General features: G+C 40.9%; 1 protein-coding gene across 7 annotated transcripts; it reads left to right on the top strand.

Moving 5' to 3' along the window:
- Nucleotides 1-11,879: 11,879 nt before the first annotated feature.
- On the top strand, nt 11,880-13,692 carry LOC308521184 (abl interactor 1-like; the record flags this gene model as incomplete). Of its 7 annotated transcripts, XM_081094056.1 has the most annotated exons (5): nt 11,880-11,996; nt 12,165-12,323; nt 12,539-12,928; nt 13,036-13,317; nt 13,573-13,692. In XM_081094056.1, 5 exons carry the CDS (start codon nt 11,880-11,882, stop codon nt 13,690-13,692), a joined length of 1,068 nt encoding a protein of 355 aa, XP_080950182.1. The 7 variants fall into 7 exon arrangements, with proteins under 7 accessions (XP_080950182.1, XP_080950183.1, XP_080950181.1 ...); XM_081094057.1 differs by lacking the exon at nt 12,165-12,323 and having other exon boundaries at nt 11,880-12,164; nt 12,557-12,895; XM_081094055.1 differs by having other exon boundaries at nt 11,880-12,323; nt 12,539-12,895.
- Between the last annotated feature and the right edge of the window lie 1,177 nt (nt 13,693-14,869).

Genomic DNA, 14,869 nt, shown 5'->3' with positions numbered 1-14,869 from the left:
ACAATCTGAGAAATGCTGGTAAAGTCCATTCACAGCCTCTCATTCAATGAGCATTGACTGGGTGCACAGGACAGAATTGAGCATCCTGAACAAAAACTGTGCGTTAGTCTACTAGAAGAATACAAAACACAGATGAAATAGATTTCAAAGCATGTTCCCATCCTCTCCATGTGAGAAAGGCAGAGTAGCAATTAGTATTTCCATTGCACACACAAAAAAGAATTTAAGTAATTGCCCCAGGTTTCTATGGATACTAGATGACTGACGTGGCTAATATCCAGAATTTTTGACATCTGGGGCTAGAAGGAGGAAAGCTATAATGATAGGTACGCCAACCCCCCTGAAAGACAAGGGCAGGAAGCTGTACTTACACGAATATGCATTGCTATGTTTATCATGGGTAAGAATTGGAAATAAGCTAAATGTTTACCAATAGGGGCCTGGCTTTGGAAAAAACAACAAACATGTATTCATATGATGGAATCTCTTGTACTCCTTCAAAAGGAAAAGGAAGATCTTTGTTAACATAGAAGAAGATTTCCTTTTATGGAGAAAATTATGCATGAGTTGAAAACTCTGAAAGGCCATTTGCTGACTGACAGGGAGAGGAAAGAGAGAGAGAGAGATGAGAGAGAGAGAGAGAGAGAGAGAGAGAGAGAGAGATTGAGCTATAAGAGGTACAGATTCCAGCTACATTTCTTGGCATCCTGGTGGAACACACCATTCAGTGGTGACTTCACTGGACCCTCTGGGGAATAGAGCATTGAGGTGATAGCCATTGGCTGGGCTTTTCTCCTTAGAATCACAACTCTGTTCTTAACCGTAAGTATAATATTTTATTTCCTATAATATAACAGTTTAATATTACTGTATGTATCCAACACAATAATAGAAAAAAGTATTAGTTTATGAGCCTAATATTATAAAAATAAAACTTAATATTTTAAAAACTAATTGTTATATACTTGTCAAAGGGGAAGGCTTTTAGGAATTCTCTTGGAGAAGGTGAATCTTTGAGTCTTGAAGGGCAGGAATTGGACAGAAGGAGGGAAAAAAAAACCCATATATTTGAAAAAAATAAAAGTTTACCAACTCACAACTGCGGTGCACATTAAGCTGATATTTTATTAACATTTCTTATATGCTCTTTAGAGTTGAGTAATGTATATTATTAATATCATTCTACTTTCAACCAAATACTGTGTGCCTCTCTCCAGCAGGCCCTAAGGGGACAAAGATTATAAGACAAACTCCCTGCCCTGGAGAGAACAGTCTTAATCTTTATTTTTCAAACTGCAATAAATTTTGTTCAAAGTAAAGCAAACATAGGTGCATTCCTCAAAATATGGGCCTTCATTTGCAAAAAGGCTCTTAGATGGTAGGCTAGTGTCTTTGGTGTCTGGTTTATTATTTTTAACAAGATAAAATGCTTTTTAGGCTTGCCAATACTGAAATTTATTTTTTTGGAAAACATAAGTCTACTTTTAACCCCCCCCCCCCCGCCCCCAACACACACACACTTTATTAATGAAAACAAACGCCTAAAGGAAAATAACATTTATTCCCATAAGAGTGGCTTGTAACATTTCTAGGTCATGAATCTCTACCCCCCCCCCACCCCTGCCGACCCCACTTCTGTTAAGAATCTGATGAAAGTGAGGAGCTAAGAAAAGAAGAAGAAAGGAAGGAAGGAAGGAAGGAAAGAAGGAAGGAAGGAAGGAAGGAAGGAAGGAAGGAAGGAAGGAAGGAAGGAAGAAGAAGAAAGAAAGAAAGAAAGAAAGAAAGAAAGAAAGAAAGAAAGAAAGAAAGGAAGGAAGGAAGGAAGGAAGAACTTGAGGAGCTGTCCCTTTCATGCACATAGGCCTATGCTCATGAAATATTGCAGACAATTTCAGGAGCTCATAGACTCAAACACATCCATGGACACCCATTATTCAAGCTTGTTCTAGAAGTTCATTCTATGAAAACTTGGCACTATTTATTCAGCAAATATTTTTAGACCACCTAGACTATGCAAAAGCATTGTTAGCAGTGGGGTAGCAATCTGTGTTTACCAAGTCCTCCAGGTGATTCTGATGCACATTAAAGTTTGAGACCCAATGGCCTAAACCAAAATATGCCATAATCAAACCCTGCCCCCTAGATGGTCTGATTTAGCTGTTTTGTGTAGGGGGCCAATCCTTGTGTTTAAATCCTCTCCAGGAAAATTCTCCTAGGCAGGCATAGTTGAGTCTCTGGTTTAAATACTGGAAATGTGTTTTCTGGACCCTAATAAAGATGTATAGTCCCAAAAGGAAGGAAGTTTGTTGGCCACACCGATGTACCTATGGCTCCCAGGAGGTATGGTGGCACCAGGCTGGGAGCTCTAACGGTGAGCAGTATGACCAGGCAGCCTGCTTCGTTCTCGAGGGCCCTCTGCAGGCTATGTTCCAATGCTCCCCCTCCCCGCTGACTTGCTGTTCAAGAGCAGGAGCCCCCCATCCTGTTTTCCAGTTAAGGAATACATGCTAATTTCTCTTTTATAATTGTTTTCATAGAAAAGATAAGATACAACCTCTGAACGTGAAACTAGAGGGTGGGAAATCCACTCTTGGGGTGGAGGCTTTCAACTTCCAATTGCTTTCCTTAGTGACAAATAGATCAATTTTTGTTACTGATCAGCTGCTCTGCTAACAGTTTCTGTTAAGACAGCTATTTCATAAGCAATGGAGAAATCTTTGTTTTGAAGAGTATGTAGGCTTTTGACTCACATGAGAGGTAATATTTGCAAGTCACTATCCTCTGGAATTTCTGCATGGAGTCACTAACGTCACTGCCTTGCCCAATTGAGAGATTTTAATTTAATAATTAAATATATAACTTAAAAATAACGAAGCCCTAGCTGGTTTGGCTCAGTGGATAGAGCGTCAGCCTGTGGATTGAAGGGTCCCAGGTTCAATTCCGGTCAAGGGCACATGCCCGGTCTGCGGGCTTGATCACCAGTAGGTGTGCAGGAGGCAGTCGATCAATGATTTTCATCATTGATGTTTCTATCTCTCTCTCTCCCTCCTCTCTGAAATCAATAAAAATATATTTAAAATATATACATACCAGCTTAGCCCTGGCTAATGTGACTTGGTGGTTCAAGCATTGTTGGCCCGTGCACCGAAGGGTCTCAAGTTCAATTCCTGGTTAAGGGCACATACTTGGGTAGTGGGTTCGATCCCTCCCCTTTCCTCCCCTCCCGCCCAGCCCAGCCCAGTCCTGGTTGGGGCACATGCAGGAGGCAACCAATTGATATGTCTGTCTCACATTGATTTTTCTCTCTCTCTCTTCTCTCTCTCTTTCTCTCTCCCCCTCCCCACTCTTCCACTCTCTCTGAAAAATCAATGGATAAAATATCCTTGGGTGAGGATTAACAAAACAAACAAACAAATACCAGCTTAAGGAAAAAGGAAAGTTTAAAGCAAAAATGATAAAAATAACTTTGGTCCATATTGCTTGTTTTCTCACCACAACCATGGTCCCAAATGTTTAGGCCTAGTTTGACCTGGAAGTGCCAAATTTTCAAGAAAGAGATATTATGCTTGTTAGGATTACCACTTTCTCCATCCACAAATGAGCTTTGATTTTTACATCAATGAATCTTTTTAGAAAATTAAAGTTGTTTAATCTATAAAATATTTATTTGATCAGGTATAGGTAAGAAGAGAGATGCTTAAATTCCGCACACATTATATCTAATGCCACTGTCATTCATTTGCACATTATTTATGGAAAATCAGATGTTAAAATAACTGTTAAAGTCTAATACAGTATTTCTAATAGTGAAGAGGGAAACAATGTAAATATTCATCATTCAAGTAAATTATTGTACAATCATTTGATAGAATGTTGATATCTCTTTAGAAGCAGTCTTCAAAGATTTTCATTAATATGAGAAGTGTTCAGAAAATAATTCTAAGAGGAAAAAACAAGATAGAAAATTGTCCCCAATGAACAAGACATATAAATACAAAAAATATTAGAAAGTAATATAGTTGAATATTAGCAGTATTTACATATGGGGGTAGGGCTGTAGGTAATGTTCATTTTATTCTTTTTTTGTTAATCCTCACCCAAGGACATTTTTCCACTGATTTTTTAGAGAGAGTGGAAGGAAGAGGGAGAGAGAGAGATACATCAATTGGTTGCCTCCTGCACAAGCCCTAACCACAGCCGGGGATTGAGCCTGCAACTGAGATACATGCCCTTGACTGGAATCGAACCTGGGATCCTTCAGTCCAAGGGCTAACGCTCTACCCACAGCCAAACTGGCAAGGGCTCATTTTATTCTTAAAATTTTTTTGCAATGGCCACATATTCATTTTTAAGTAAAAACAGTATTTTGGTCTATCAGCAGGAAGAAAAGTAAAAATTTTAAGGAATCTGATAAATTATCCAGTGAGTAACTAAAAATTGCCTCATTGACATGATAAGTATCCCCAAATCCCCAATCAGTATCATTAGAGATATTCATGTTTGGTTATAAAGTTTTCATGAAAGTATTTCTATTTTATAAAAACAAACACACACACAAACAAACAAAAACCCCACAGGTTGGTCTTAATAATTTTAAGCATAATTTTCTCCAAGCCTTCTCTAGACGAATAGTTTTGCTTGCTTATAATAGCATTATGAGTTCAACTAACAGTACAAGTACATGTGTTTTAGTGAGGCTGTGACTCTTTTCTGTCAATACAGAAAAGAAAGCATCCGACCTTGAACTTGCCTTGAAAACAGTAGGTGCTCCTCCCAGTAGCACAAACCTGCCTGGGTGTTTCCCTGTAACAAAGTTTGGCAATGTAGTCCATGGACATTACACAGTAAATACCACTCATAGTTCTGCTTCCAAATGCTTTGTTGGCAAAAATTTTGAAACTCTGGAGGTACTAGGCTCACAAGTTAGATCTCAGTGGGAATGGAAAGCAATGGTTATTTCCAAATCTGAGAAAATAACAATGTCTATATCCACCTAACTAAGAAACCTCCCTTAACTCATTTAAAAGTAGTGATGACTGCCCTAGCTGGTTTGGCTCAGTGGATAAAGCATTGGCCTGCAGACTGAAAGGTCCTTGGTTCTATTCCAGGCAAGGGCACATGCCTGGGTTATAGGCTTGATCCCCAGTAGGGGACATGCAGGAGGCAGCAAATCAGTGGTTCTCTCTCATCATTGATGTTTCTCTCTCTCTCTCTCTTTCTCTCTCTCTCCCTTCCTTCCTTTCTGAAATCAATAAAAATATATTTTAAAAATAAATAAATAATGAGATAAAAGAAAAACTTAGGTGTAACTATAGGGAGTAGGAAACCATACCCCCCAAATTAATAATATAATAATTAGTACTGAGAATTCATTGACCAGATGATTAAGCTAAAGAAAGAATGATTGAACCAGAAAATAGGTCAGAAGATATTCTTCAGAATGCAACATGGAAAGACAAAGAGAAGTAAATGATAAGAGAATGGAGGTAGAAGGCCTAACATACTTTTAACTTTAATCCCAGAAGAGAAGGAAGAATATGAGGCACAGAATATGAGGCACAAACATATAAAAATGGCTAGGAATTTTAAAAATTGATAAACAACACTCATCCACAAATTCAAGAAGCCTAACAAATCCAAGAAAGATATATAGAACTCCACAGTTAGATACAGCACACCAAAATTACCAAAAAACCAAGGTCAAAGAGAAAAATCGTAAAAACTACTAGACAAAACCCACTTTCCTCAGGAAAAGCCTCAATGGAAACTTAAATAAATTAGTTCCCAGAGCATGAACCAATATATTTATTTTTTAAAAAACCAAAACTATATCACCTCTTAAATTAAGAGACTTCTGGTTTCCCTTAATAATTATAAGACATGATATCCAGTGTCAGTTAATACATGGACACACTAAAACTCAGGAAATAATAAAATTTCCCTTTTAATTTAATTTTCCAGAAAAGTTAGACTTTGAGGGCATCCACCATTAATAAAACAAATCAAAAGAAAGTAATACTGAAATATAAAGTAACCAACTTGGTTTGACTTTCTGGGTTTGGGGAGAGGACATGATGAATTTTGTGCAGATACTTCGTCAAATTTTTAAGTGTAGGGTGCACTCGTCACTCACCAGTTTACATTTCTGAAAGATTCGGAATATCCCTCTTGTCTTTCATAAGCTAAAGGTTGACTGTCTCATTTACAAGAATGACGGAGTCTTGCAGGTGAAGAGGGGTGCCATGAAGTGGGAATAGCATTAGAGGGACCCAAGAAATGTGCATTTCAGTCTCCGTTTCAGGGTCAGTTAGCTGTGTGATGTGTGTAAGCCCCTCTGCCTCAGAGGCTAGTTATTTTATATGCCTGTCACTTCTGTGCCAGGCCGCATATGCCTTTGAGTAAATCTAGATCCCAATGGGCATGCACAGTAGTTCTTGGGTTCCAATCTTTGTTCAGGGCATTAAGCCCCACAATATTTCTAGGTGGCACCCAGAGGTCACCATAGGTACTCATGATCTTAGTGATTTTATTTTCTTGTGACCTATACCTTCCCCTTTTCCCCTATTGACTGTCTTTGGGAGCCTGTAACTTCCAAAAGATGTAAATACCTTCCCCCAACAAGCCTGCAGTTCAGGGACCCATTGAGCATTATATCTCTGGAGACCTCAATGCACCAAAGTGGTGGAGCTCCCCATTTTGAGTTACTCTCTGTCACCTGGCACAGTGCTCCTTGAGCTCCCTATGCTCATACAGAGATCAGGGACATTGCTCGTCCACATCTTGTTTCCTTTTTTTGTTTTTAATATATGTTTATTGATTTCAGAGAAGAAGGGAGAGGGAGAGAGAGATAGAAACATCAATGATGAGAGAGAATCATTGATTGGCTGCCTCCTGCATACCCCCCACTGGAGATGAAGCCTGCAATCCGGGCATGTGCCCTGCCCAGGAATCGAACTGTGATCTCCTGTTTCGTAGGTCCATGTTCAACCACTGAGTCACATCAGCCAGGCCACATTTTGTTTTCTATAGGCTCCACACTCCCAGGAGTTTGGCTGGGTAAAGAGAGAGGAAGGCAAAGAAAGAGGGGGAGGCTATGAGATATAGTCATGAGGTGACATGAGCCAGACACTCATGAGGTGACATGAGACAGACACTCAGAGGGAACCTTCTGTCGTGGCCACCCTCTCTGCTTAGGCTTCTAGCATACCTCACAGGGTTAGGAGAGCTTCTACCCTGAGATATAACTAGGTCACTTACCAGGGATCATTCAGTTTGAACATTTTCATAAACTCAGGTGTCCCAGGAGCAGGCCCATCGTTACTGTATTGGGTTTAGAGTCTTGCCAGTGCACCAAACGAAATGGTTCCCTGGAAGCACGTCATTAAAGATTTAGTCATTTGGATTTTGAGTATTTTCCAGTCCTCTGTAAAAGTGCTAAGAATCCTGGGCTTCTAGCATGTTAGCTGGCTGATAAAAAAAGAAAAGAAAAAGGCCAAGCATTGGAGCCTTAGAAAGAGGTAGAGAGTAAGAGCTACGTCATTTTTTTTGTTCCTCTCATTATACAAGGTATTATTCATTCTTTATTATTGCAAAAACTTCATTGAGGGCTGTTGGCAGCTATATGATGTTCCCCCAAAAGATACATTAAAGTATAATCTCCAGTGCCTCAGATGTGGCCATATGCGGAAATAGCGTCATTGCAGATATATTGGTTAAGATGAGGTCACACTAGAATAAATGCGCCCTTAACCTAATGTGACTTGTGCCCTTATAAGAAGATGGCATGTAAACACAGAAACACAAGGAAAAAGTCACGGGAAGACAGAGGATTAGAGTGATGCCTTTATAAGGCAGTGACACCACCAGAAGCTAGGAAAAGGCAAGGGAGAATTTCCCTGTGTGTTTAAGAAGCAGGGCTCTGCAACACTTTGGTTTCAGACTTCTAGCCTCCAGATGCCGGGGTCCAACCCCAGCAGGTCCAGGGGTTCCCAAAGGCGTAGACGGAGTCGGCGAAGAAGGAAGGACACGAAGACAGCGTTCAGTTGATCAGCAGCCTAGCCAGGATCTCCAGCCAAGTTCTGGTCTCGATCTCCAGAGAGGTTCTGTGTCCATGTTCTCTTGCTAGGTTCTCCAGGTTCTCCAGCCAGGCTCTGTAGCCATGTTCCCTCGCTAGGTTCTTCAGCCAGTTTCTGTCCAGGTTCTCCAGCCAGGTTCAGTCACCAGGTTCTAGTCAGGTTCTCTTGCCAATTTCTGTAGTCAGGTTCAGTCCAGGATCTTTTGCCATGTTCTCTCGCTAGGTTCTGTCTCTAGGTTCTGAGGCCAGTTTCTGTCCAGGATCTTTTGCCATGTTCTCTCCAGCGAAGTTCTTCTGTCTCTAGAGAACGTTCTGTGTAGGTTCTGTGCCAATTTCTGTCTCTCTCTCTGTCTTGTTACATCTGTATTTATACCAGTTGATTCAATCCTATCAATCTCTATTACAAAGGTTAGGGTGTTTCTTATCTCCATTCCAGGGAGTAAAGATTATGTAGCTTAAGCATGATTGTTCGTAGTTAAAGTGATTAATTACCCGCCTGGCACTTAGTTGAGGGGTTTTATTCCCTCCCTAACTTCAGGGGAAAATCCCTTCCTGGGGAAACAACCTTTCTCAGAGAGGAGACCTTGGTTAAAACACATAGTGCCAAGAAGGTGAGCAAACATATTAAGAACAGTATGCCATATATGCCAGGTCCTTTGAAACAGCAAGGATGGACCGGCTCCCAGCATCCAGAAATATGATTTCTGCTCTTTTACATTATCCAGTTTGTGGTATTCTATTATGGTAGCCCTAGGAAACTGATCTAAGGTCCTATGTGCCAATTCTTACTCTAGTGGCTTTGGATCTCAGTTAAATAAGATGTGGTTCCATCCTCAGGAAATGCCAGATAGGGAGGGAGGGAGGAAAGAGAGAAAGTGAGATTGGTTAAGAATTTTTTATTGTTAAAAGAAGGGTTTTTAAAACTCAATATATATACTCTAAAATAAATAAAAAGATTGAGCTGCGATTGAATGACATAAGTAAGGTCATCTCTTCTTACTTTGGGAGTCCTAAAATGACAGCTTTGGGGATTGAAAAGGGTTTATGTTTACAACAAAAAGGAAGTAGGGATCACTAGAAGTCAGCAAGAGTTTACTAAGAACAGGTTCTGTCAGGATCAACTCATCACCTTTGACAGGAAAGTCAGACTGGTAGTTGACAAAAGGTAGCAGACGAAGTGTAGCAGTAATTTATTGACACACCTGGTAATTTTCCTTATGATGTCCTTATGGACAAGATGGAGTGGTTGACTTGGGAACAGAGTGAACAACTGTATCTATGGACTGATGATTAAATTTTTTTAAATCCTCACCCAAGGATATTTTTCCATTGATTTTCAGAGAGTGGAAAAGAGAGAGAAAGACAAAGAGAAATATCGATGTGAGAGAAGCACAATGATTGGTTGCCTCCTGCACACACCCCAACGAGAGTCTGGGCCAGGGAGAAGCCTGCAACTGATGTACAGTGTCCTTGACCAGAATGAACCTGGGACCCTTTGGTCCACAGGCTGAGGCTCTTCCACTGATCCAATCCGGCTAGGGTGATGATTAATTAATGGGTTTATGCCAATCTGGATTGAGGTATCCAGTGGAATGCCAAGGAGCTATTACATAAGTGTTGACCTGTTCACTTTTTATCAGTGTCCCGAAAAAGTCGGCATTACCAAATTTGTCTTTGATGGGCCAGATGACTTCTTCTACACCTGGACATATGCACTTAATTCTGGATGGGACACACAGGGCATAGGGAAACCAGAAAATGTTTTGAAGAGAGTGATTGAGTTGGTAACCTGAAGGAAAGTATCAATCATGTGATACAAGAAACTGATGAGGTTTCTAGGGATATTCAAGCTAAACAATAGAGGACCCAAGAAATCTGAGACAGCATGTTTTACTTGGATTGAAGGGTTGTGGTCAATGGATCAAATAACAGGAAGGCAATATCAGCTTGATATAAGAGGAACTTTCAGATGCTAGAGTTTTTAAAATGCAGGCGATGAGACTTGACCTATGGACAGGAGGTCATGGTTCGATTCCTGGTCAGGGTACATGCCTGGGTTGTGGGCTCGGAGATCGTGCAGGAGGCAGCTGATCAATGATTCTCTCTCATCATTGATGTATTGATGTTTCTATCTCATTCTCCCTCTCCCTTGTTCTCTGAAATCAATAAAAATATTTTAAAAGATAAAATAAAATGCAGACAATGAAATGTGAAAGATAGCAAACATCTATTGATTAATCTATACATTTAGTAAAAATTCTCTACATTTAGTAAAAATTCTAGCAGGATTTTTTAAAATCTGACAACTTATTCTAAAATAGAGTCCCATGACATACATAAAGTCATGATAATAAACCTGTGTGGAATTGGTGCATCAACAGGTAAATAAGCCAATGGAACTGAAGAAGGAGTTCAGTGACAGATTTGTGTATTTAGGAGAACTTGGTATATGAGGAAGATACCACTGGAATCAATAACAGAAAAATGGATGAACTGTTCAATGGGTTTCATTTAGGAAATTGATAAGGGGACTACACAGGAAAAAGTATAGTTGGGGAACTTTCACAGTGTACCAAGATGTATGCAGATGGATTAAAGAAGCAAATGTGAAAGATAAACTCTAAAGCAAATAGAAGAAAATATAGAAACGTGTATTTGTGATTTTGGAGTAGGGAGGATTTATTCAAAATTTCCAGAACACAAAACATGAGGGAAAAATTATTCAGTTGCCTATTTAAAAGTTAAGGATTTGGGGTGATAACATATACAAAGTTATCAGATTACTGACACTTGGGAAAGTTTTTTGCAACATCAGCACCATAAGACAGCAATTTTCAACCAGTGTGCCGCAAAAATTTTTTAAAACATGCAATACCTGACTACTTAGTCAGGGGCACTAACCTATTTTTCTTTAGATTGTCAAATAAAAAAATGACAACAGCCAGCACAACAATAGGTGTCTGGTGTGAATGAATCAAAATTATAGCTTTTTTTTTGTCAGATCGGCAAAAATATATTTTTTGATGTGCCACAACATTTTACTAATTAGTTTATGTGTGTCATGAAATGAAAAAGGTTGCAAATCCCTCCCATAAGTTAGTATCTAGCTATACAAAATACATATACTACAATATACTAAACAATATACTACAAGTAACTATCTAGTAATGCAAGTGAGTCTACAAGTGAAAGATAGGAAGCCTGTTTGGAAAATAGTCCTATTAAACTGGACCTGTGAAACATTGGTTTTCTTGTTCACACATTCTACAAATATTTATTGAGTGCCTATCACATATCAGCATTGTTCTAGGTTCTGGGAATACAACAGACAAAACTCTGTCCAACCTGAAATTTAAATACGCCCCAATGTCCTCTCTTACCAACAGAAAAAAAAGAAAGAAAGAAATTCGTTTCTACTAAGTGAATTTCCCCTCTAAATTACAATCATGTCATTTTCAAGTTGGAAGGATTCATAGGGTGCATTTCTCCTAAATCCGTATTTTCATGGCAATAAAGAACTCCCCTCACAGATCTGGCAGGCACGAGGATCTGACACTTGGCTTGTGCTTCATTGTAAAGCTCAGAGGTTAGGTGGATCCGCAATGCTTAACAGTGAATCATGGCTCTTGCTCTACAACCTGAGTGACAGTTGGCAACCTCTCTGGGCTTCAGTTTCCTCATCAATAAAATGGCATCAAAGATGAGACTTGAGGGGCTTTGGGTGGGGGGCAGGTAAGTGATTTGTATCCGGGTTGCGAGGTGCTGGGAGTCTCCGCTGACCTTGCCGCCTGTGGAGGGGTGGAAAATGGCAGAGTTGCAGATGTTACTGGAGGAGGAAATCCCGTCTGGCAAGAGGGCACTTATAGAGAGTTACCAGAACCTGACCCGGATGGCGGACTACTGTGAGAACACCTACATACAGGCTACAGACAAGAGAAAAGCTTTAGAAGAGACCAAAGCCTATACAACCCAATCCCTAGCTAGTGTTGCTTATCAAATAAATGCATTGGCCAACAATGTACTCCAATTGCTGGACACCCAAGCCTCTCAGCTTCAGAGAATGGAGTCCTCCATCAATCATATCTCACAGAGGGTGGACATTCATAAAGAGAAAGTGGCTCAAAGGGAGATTGGTATTTTGACAACAAATAAGAAAACATCAAGAACTCACAAAATAATAGCACCTGCGAATATGGAGCACCCTCTAAGATATATTCAGAAATGTATTGACTATACAGTTCTGGATGATGTGGGCCAGGGGTGGGCAAACTTTTTGACTTGAGGGCCACAATGGGTTCTTAAACTGGACCAGAGGGCCGGAACAAAAGCATGGATGGAGTGTTTGTGTGAACTATTCAAAGTAAACATCATTACATAAAAGGGTACGGTCTTTTTTTTCAATAGTTTTATTCATTTCAAACGGGCCGGATCCGGCCCGCGGGCCGCAGTTTGCCCATGGCTGATGTGGGCCATGGTGTCAAGCATGGAAATAACCAGCCTGCAAGAATTGGCACACTGTCAAGAATAAATTCTCCTACTCAGAAACCACCAAGTCCTCCCATGTCAGCCCGGGGAACGATGGGACGGAATAGGCCTTACAAAACCCTGGAACCTGTTAAACCTCCAACAGTTCCTAATGACTATATGACCAGTCCTGCTAGGCTTGGAAGTCAGCATAGCCCAGGCTGGGCAGCTTCTTTACCTCAGAGACCGAGGATACACAGTGGAAGTAGTGAGGGAAGTGGAAGTCGAGAGAACAGTGGAAGCAGCAGTATTGGCATTCCCATTGCCGTGTCTACGCCTTCACCACCCACTATTGGATCAGCGGCCCCAGGCTCAGCTCCTGGTTCCAGTGTGGCACAATGACCAGGCAGATTTCTTGACACAACTCTACCACTTCCTTGACATCTTTTGGTGGATACAGACGAACTCCCTCGGTGACTGCTCAATTTTCTGCTCAGCCCCCTGGTAATGGAGGTCCACTTTATTCTCCGAATTCAACTGCTGATAGTCAAACTCCTCCACCACCACTTCCACCAGATAACATTCCCATGTCTGATGACTCTCCACCTCCGCCACCACCACCTCCAGTAGATTATAAAGATGAGGAGGCTGCACTAGTTCATTATAATGACCCATATGCAGATGGGGATCCTGCGTGGGCCCCTAAAAATCATATTGAGAAAGTTGTGGCAATATATGATTATACAAAAGACAAGGATGATGAGCTGTCATTTATGAGGGTACAATCATCTACACTAATGCAAATTGGTGTCACTCCACTATGCCCACCAATCAGAGTGACTATGCAAATTAACCCAACAAAGATGGCGGTTAATTTGCGTACACAGGCATGGAGCAAAGACTGAAGGCTCCGGCTGGAGTGAAGACTGAAGATTGAAGAGGCTTGGTTTCTCCGCTGTGGCTGGACCAAAGGCCTGGGTCCCGGTGCCAGCAGCCAGGGGAAGGAAGGCCTATTGCGCGAATCTTCGTGCAACGGGCCTCTAGTTTATGTAATAAAGAAGAATGATGATGGCTGGTATGAAGGAGTCTGCAATCGAGTGACTGGTCTGTTCCCTGGGAACTATATTGAATCAATCATGCACTATACTGATTAAAATATTTTGCTTTTAAAGTAGGTTCTTATTATTACTCAGTCATACCGTGGGACTATTAATGGTTAACAAAATTGTCTTAAAATGCGCCCACATTTTCAGGACATGCTGTTTTATTGGTACAATTGAACGTCTACCTTGTAAGCATAAATCTTTGGGCAGTTTGTGTATTGCTAAACAGCAATTTATACAAGAGGCTGTCCATAACTGTTTATGCTTATGTACTTACTTACACAATGTTAACTCTATGACCATTTTAAATATTCTGGGGGTCTGGGGTGTAATATTTAACAAATCATGATTCAGATTTACCATTAATGTTTCAGTGCAGCATGGTTACTAATGCTATGTCAGACTAATATTAAAATCAGAAACTTAAAAAAAAAAGATGAGACTTGACATAATGTTGGTACAAGGATTAAATGAGATAATATAAAACAGAACAGCATCTGGCACATGATAAAAACTCATTGTTGGCTGTTTTTAATTCTATATCTTGATTATGATTCCAAAGACTGTTATTTTCCTACTAGAGGACCAGTGCACGAAATTCGTGTATGGGGGTGGGGGTGTCCCTCAGCCCGACCTGAACCCTCTCCAATCTGTGACCCCTCAGGGGATGTCCAGCTGCCGGCAGTCGGACATCCCTCTCACAATCCGGGACCGCTGGCTCCTAACCACTTGCCTGCCTGATCGCACCTAACCACTCTGCCTGCCTGCCTGATCACCACATAACTGCCCTCCCCAGCCAGCCTGATCTTGCCCTGTAACTGCTTGCTCCCCCCCGACCTAATCGCCCCCTAACTGCTTGCTCCCCTGCCGGCCTGATCGCCCCTAACCACCTCTGCCTCAGTCCCCGCCACCGTGGCTTTGTCCAGAAGGAAGTTGGACGTCTGGAAGATGTCCAGTCGACCTGGTCTAGTTAGCATATTACCCTTTTATTAGTATAGACACACCATATTTAAAAATCAGTATGGCAACACCTCCGAGTTATTAATGAGGCAATTAAGATTTCCTTTAATAATAAGCAGAAAAGGAAGTCATATGCTTTCCCTTGTGGTGTAGGATGTGTCTCACTGATTAACCATTAATCCCAGTGTGTGAAACTTGAACTCAGGATTGTAGGGCTTGAAGGGATGTGAGGAGATCATCTTGTCAGTCCCAGCCCTTCACTGACACG

This window comes from Myotis nattereri (assembly GCF_964212035.1).
Source record: "Myotis nattereri genome assembly, chromosome: 6".
NCBI lineage: Eukaryota > Metazoa > Chordata > Mammalia > Chiroptera > Vespertilionidae > Myotis > Myotis nattereri.
The sequence above is the reverse complement of the archived record's forward strand: the minus strand, read 5'-3'. Positions and strand labels throughout refer to the sequence as shown.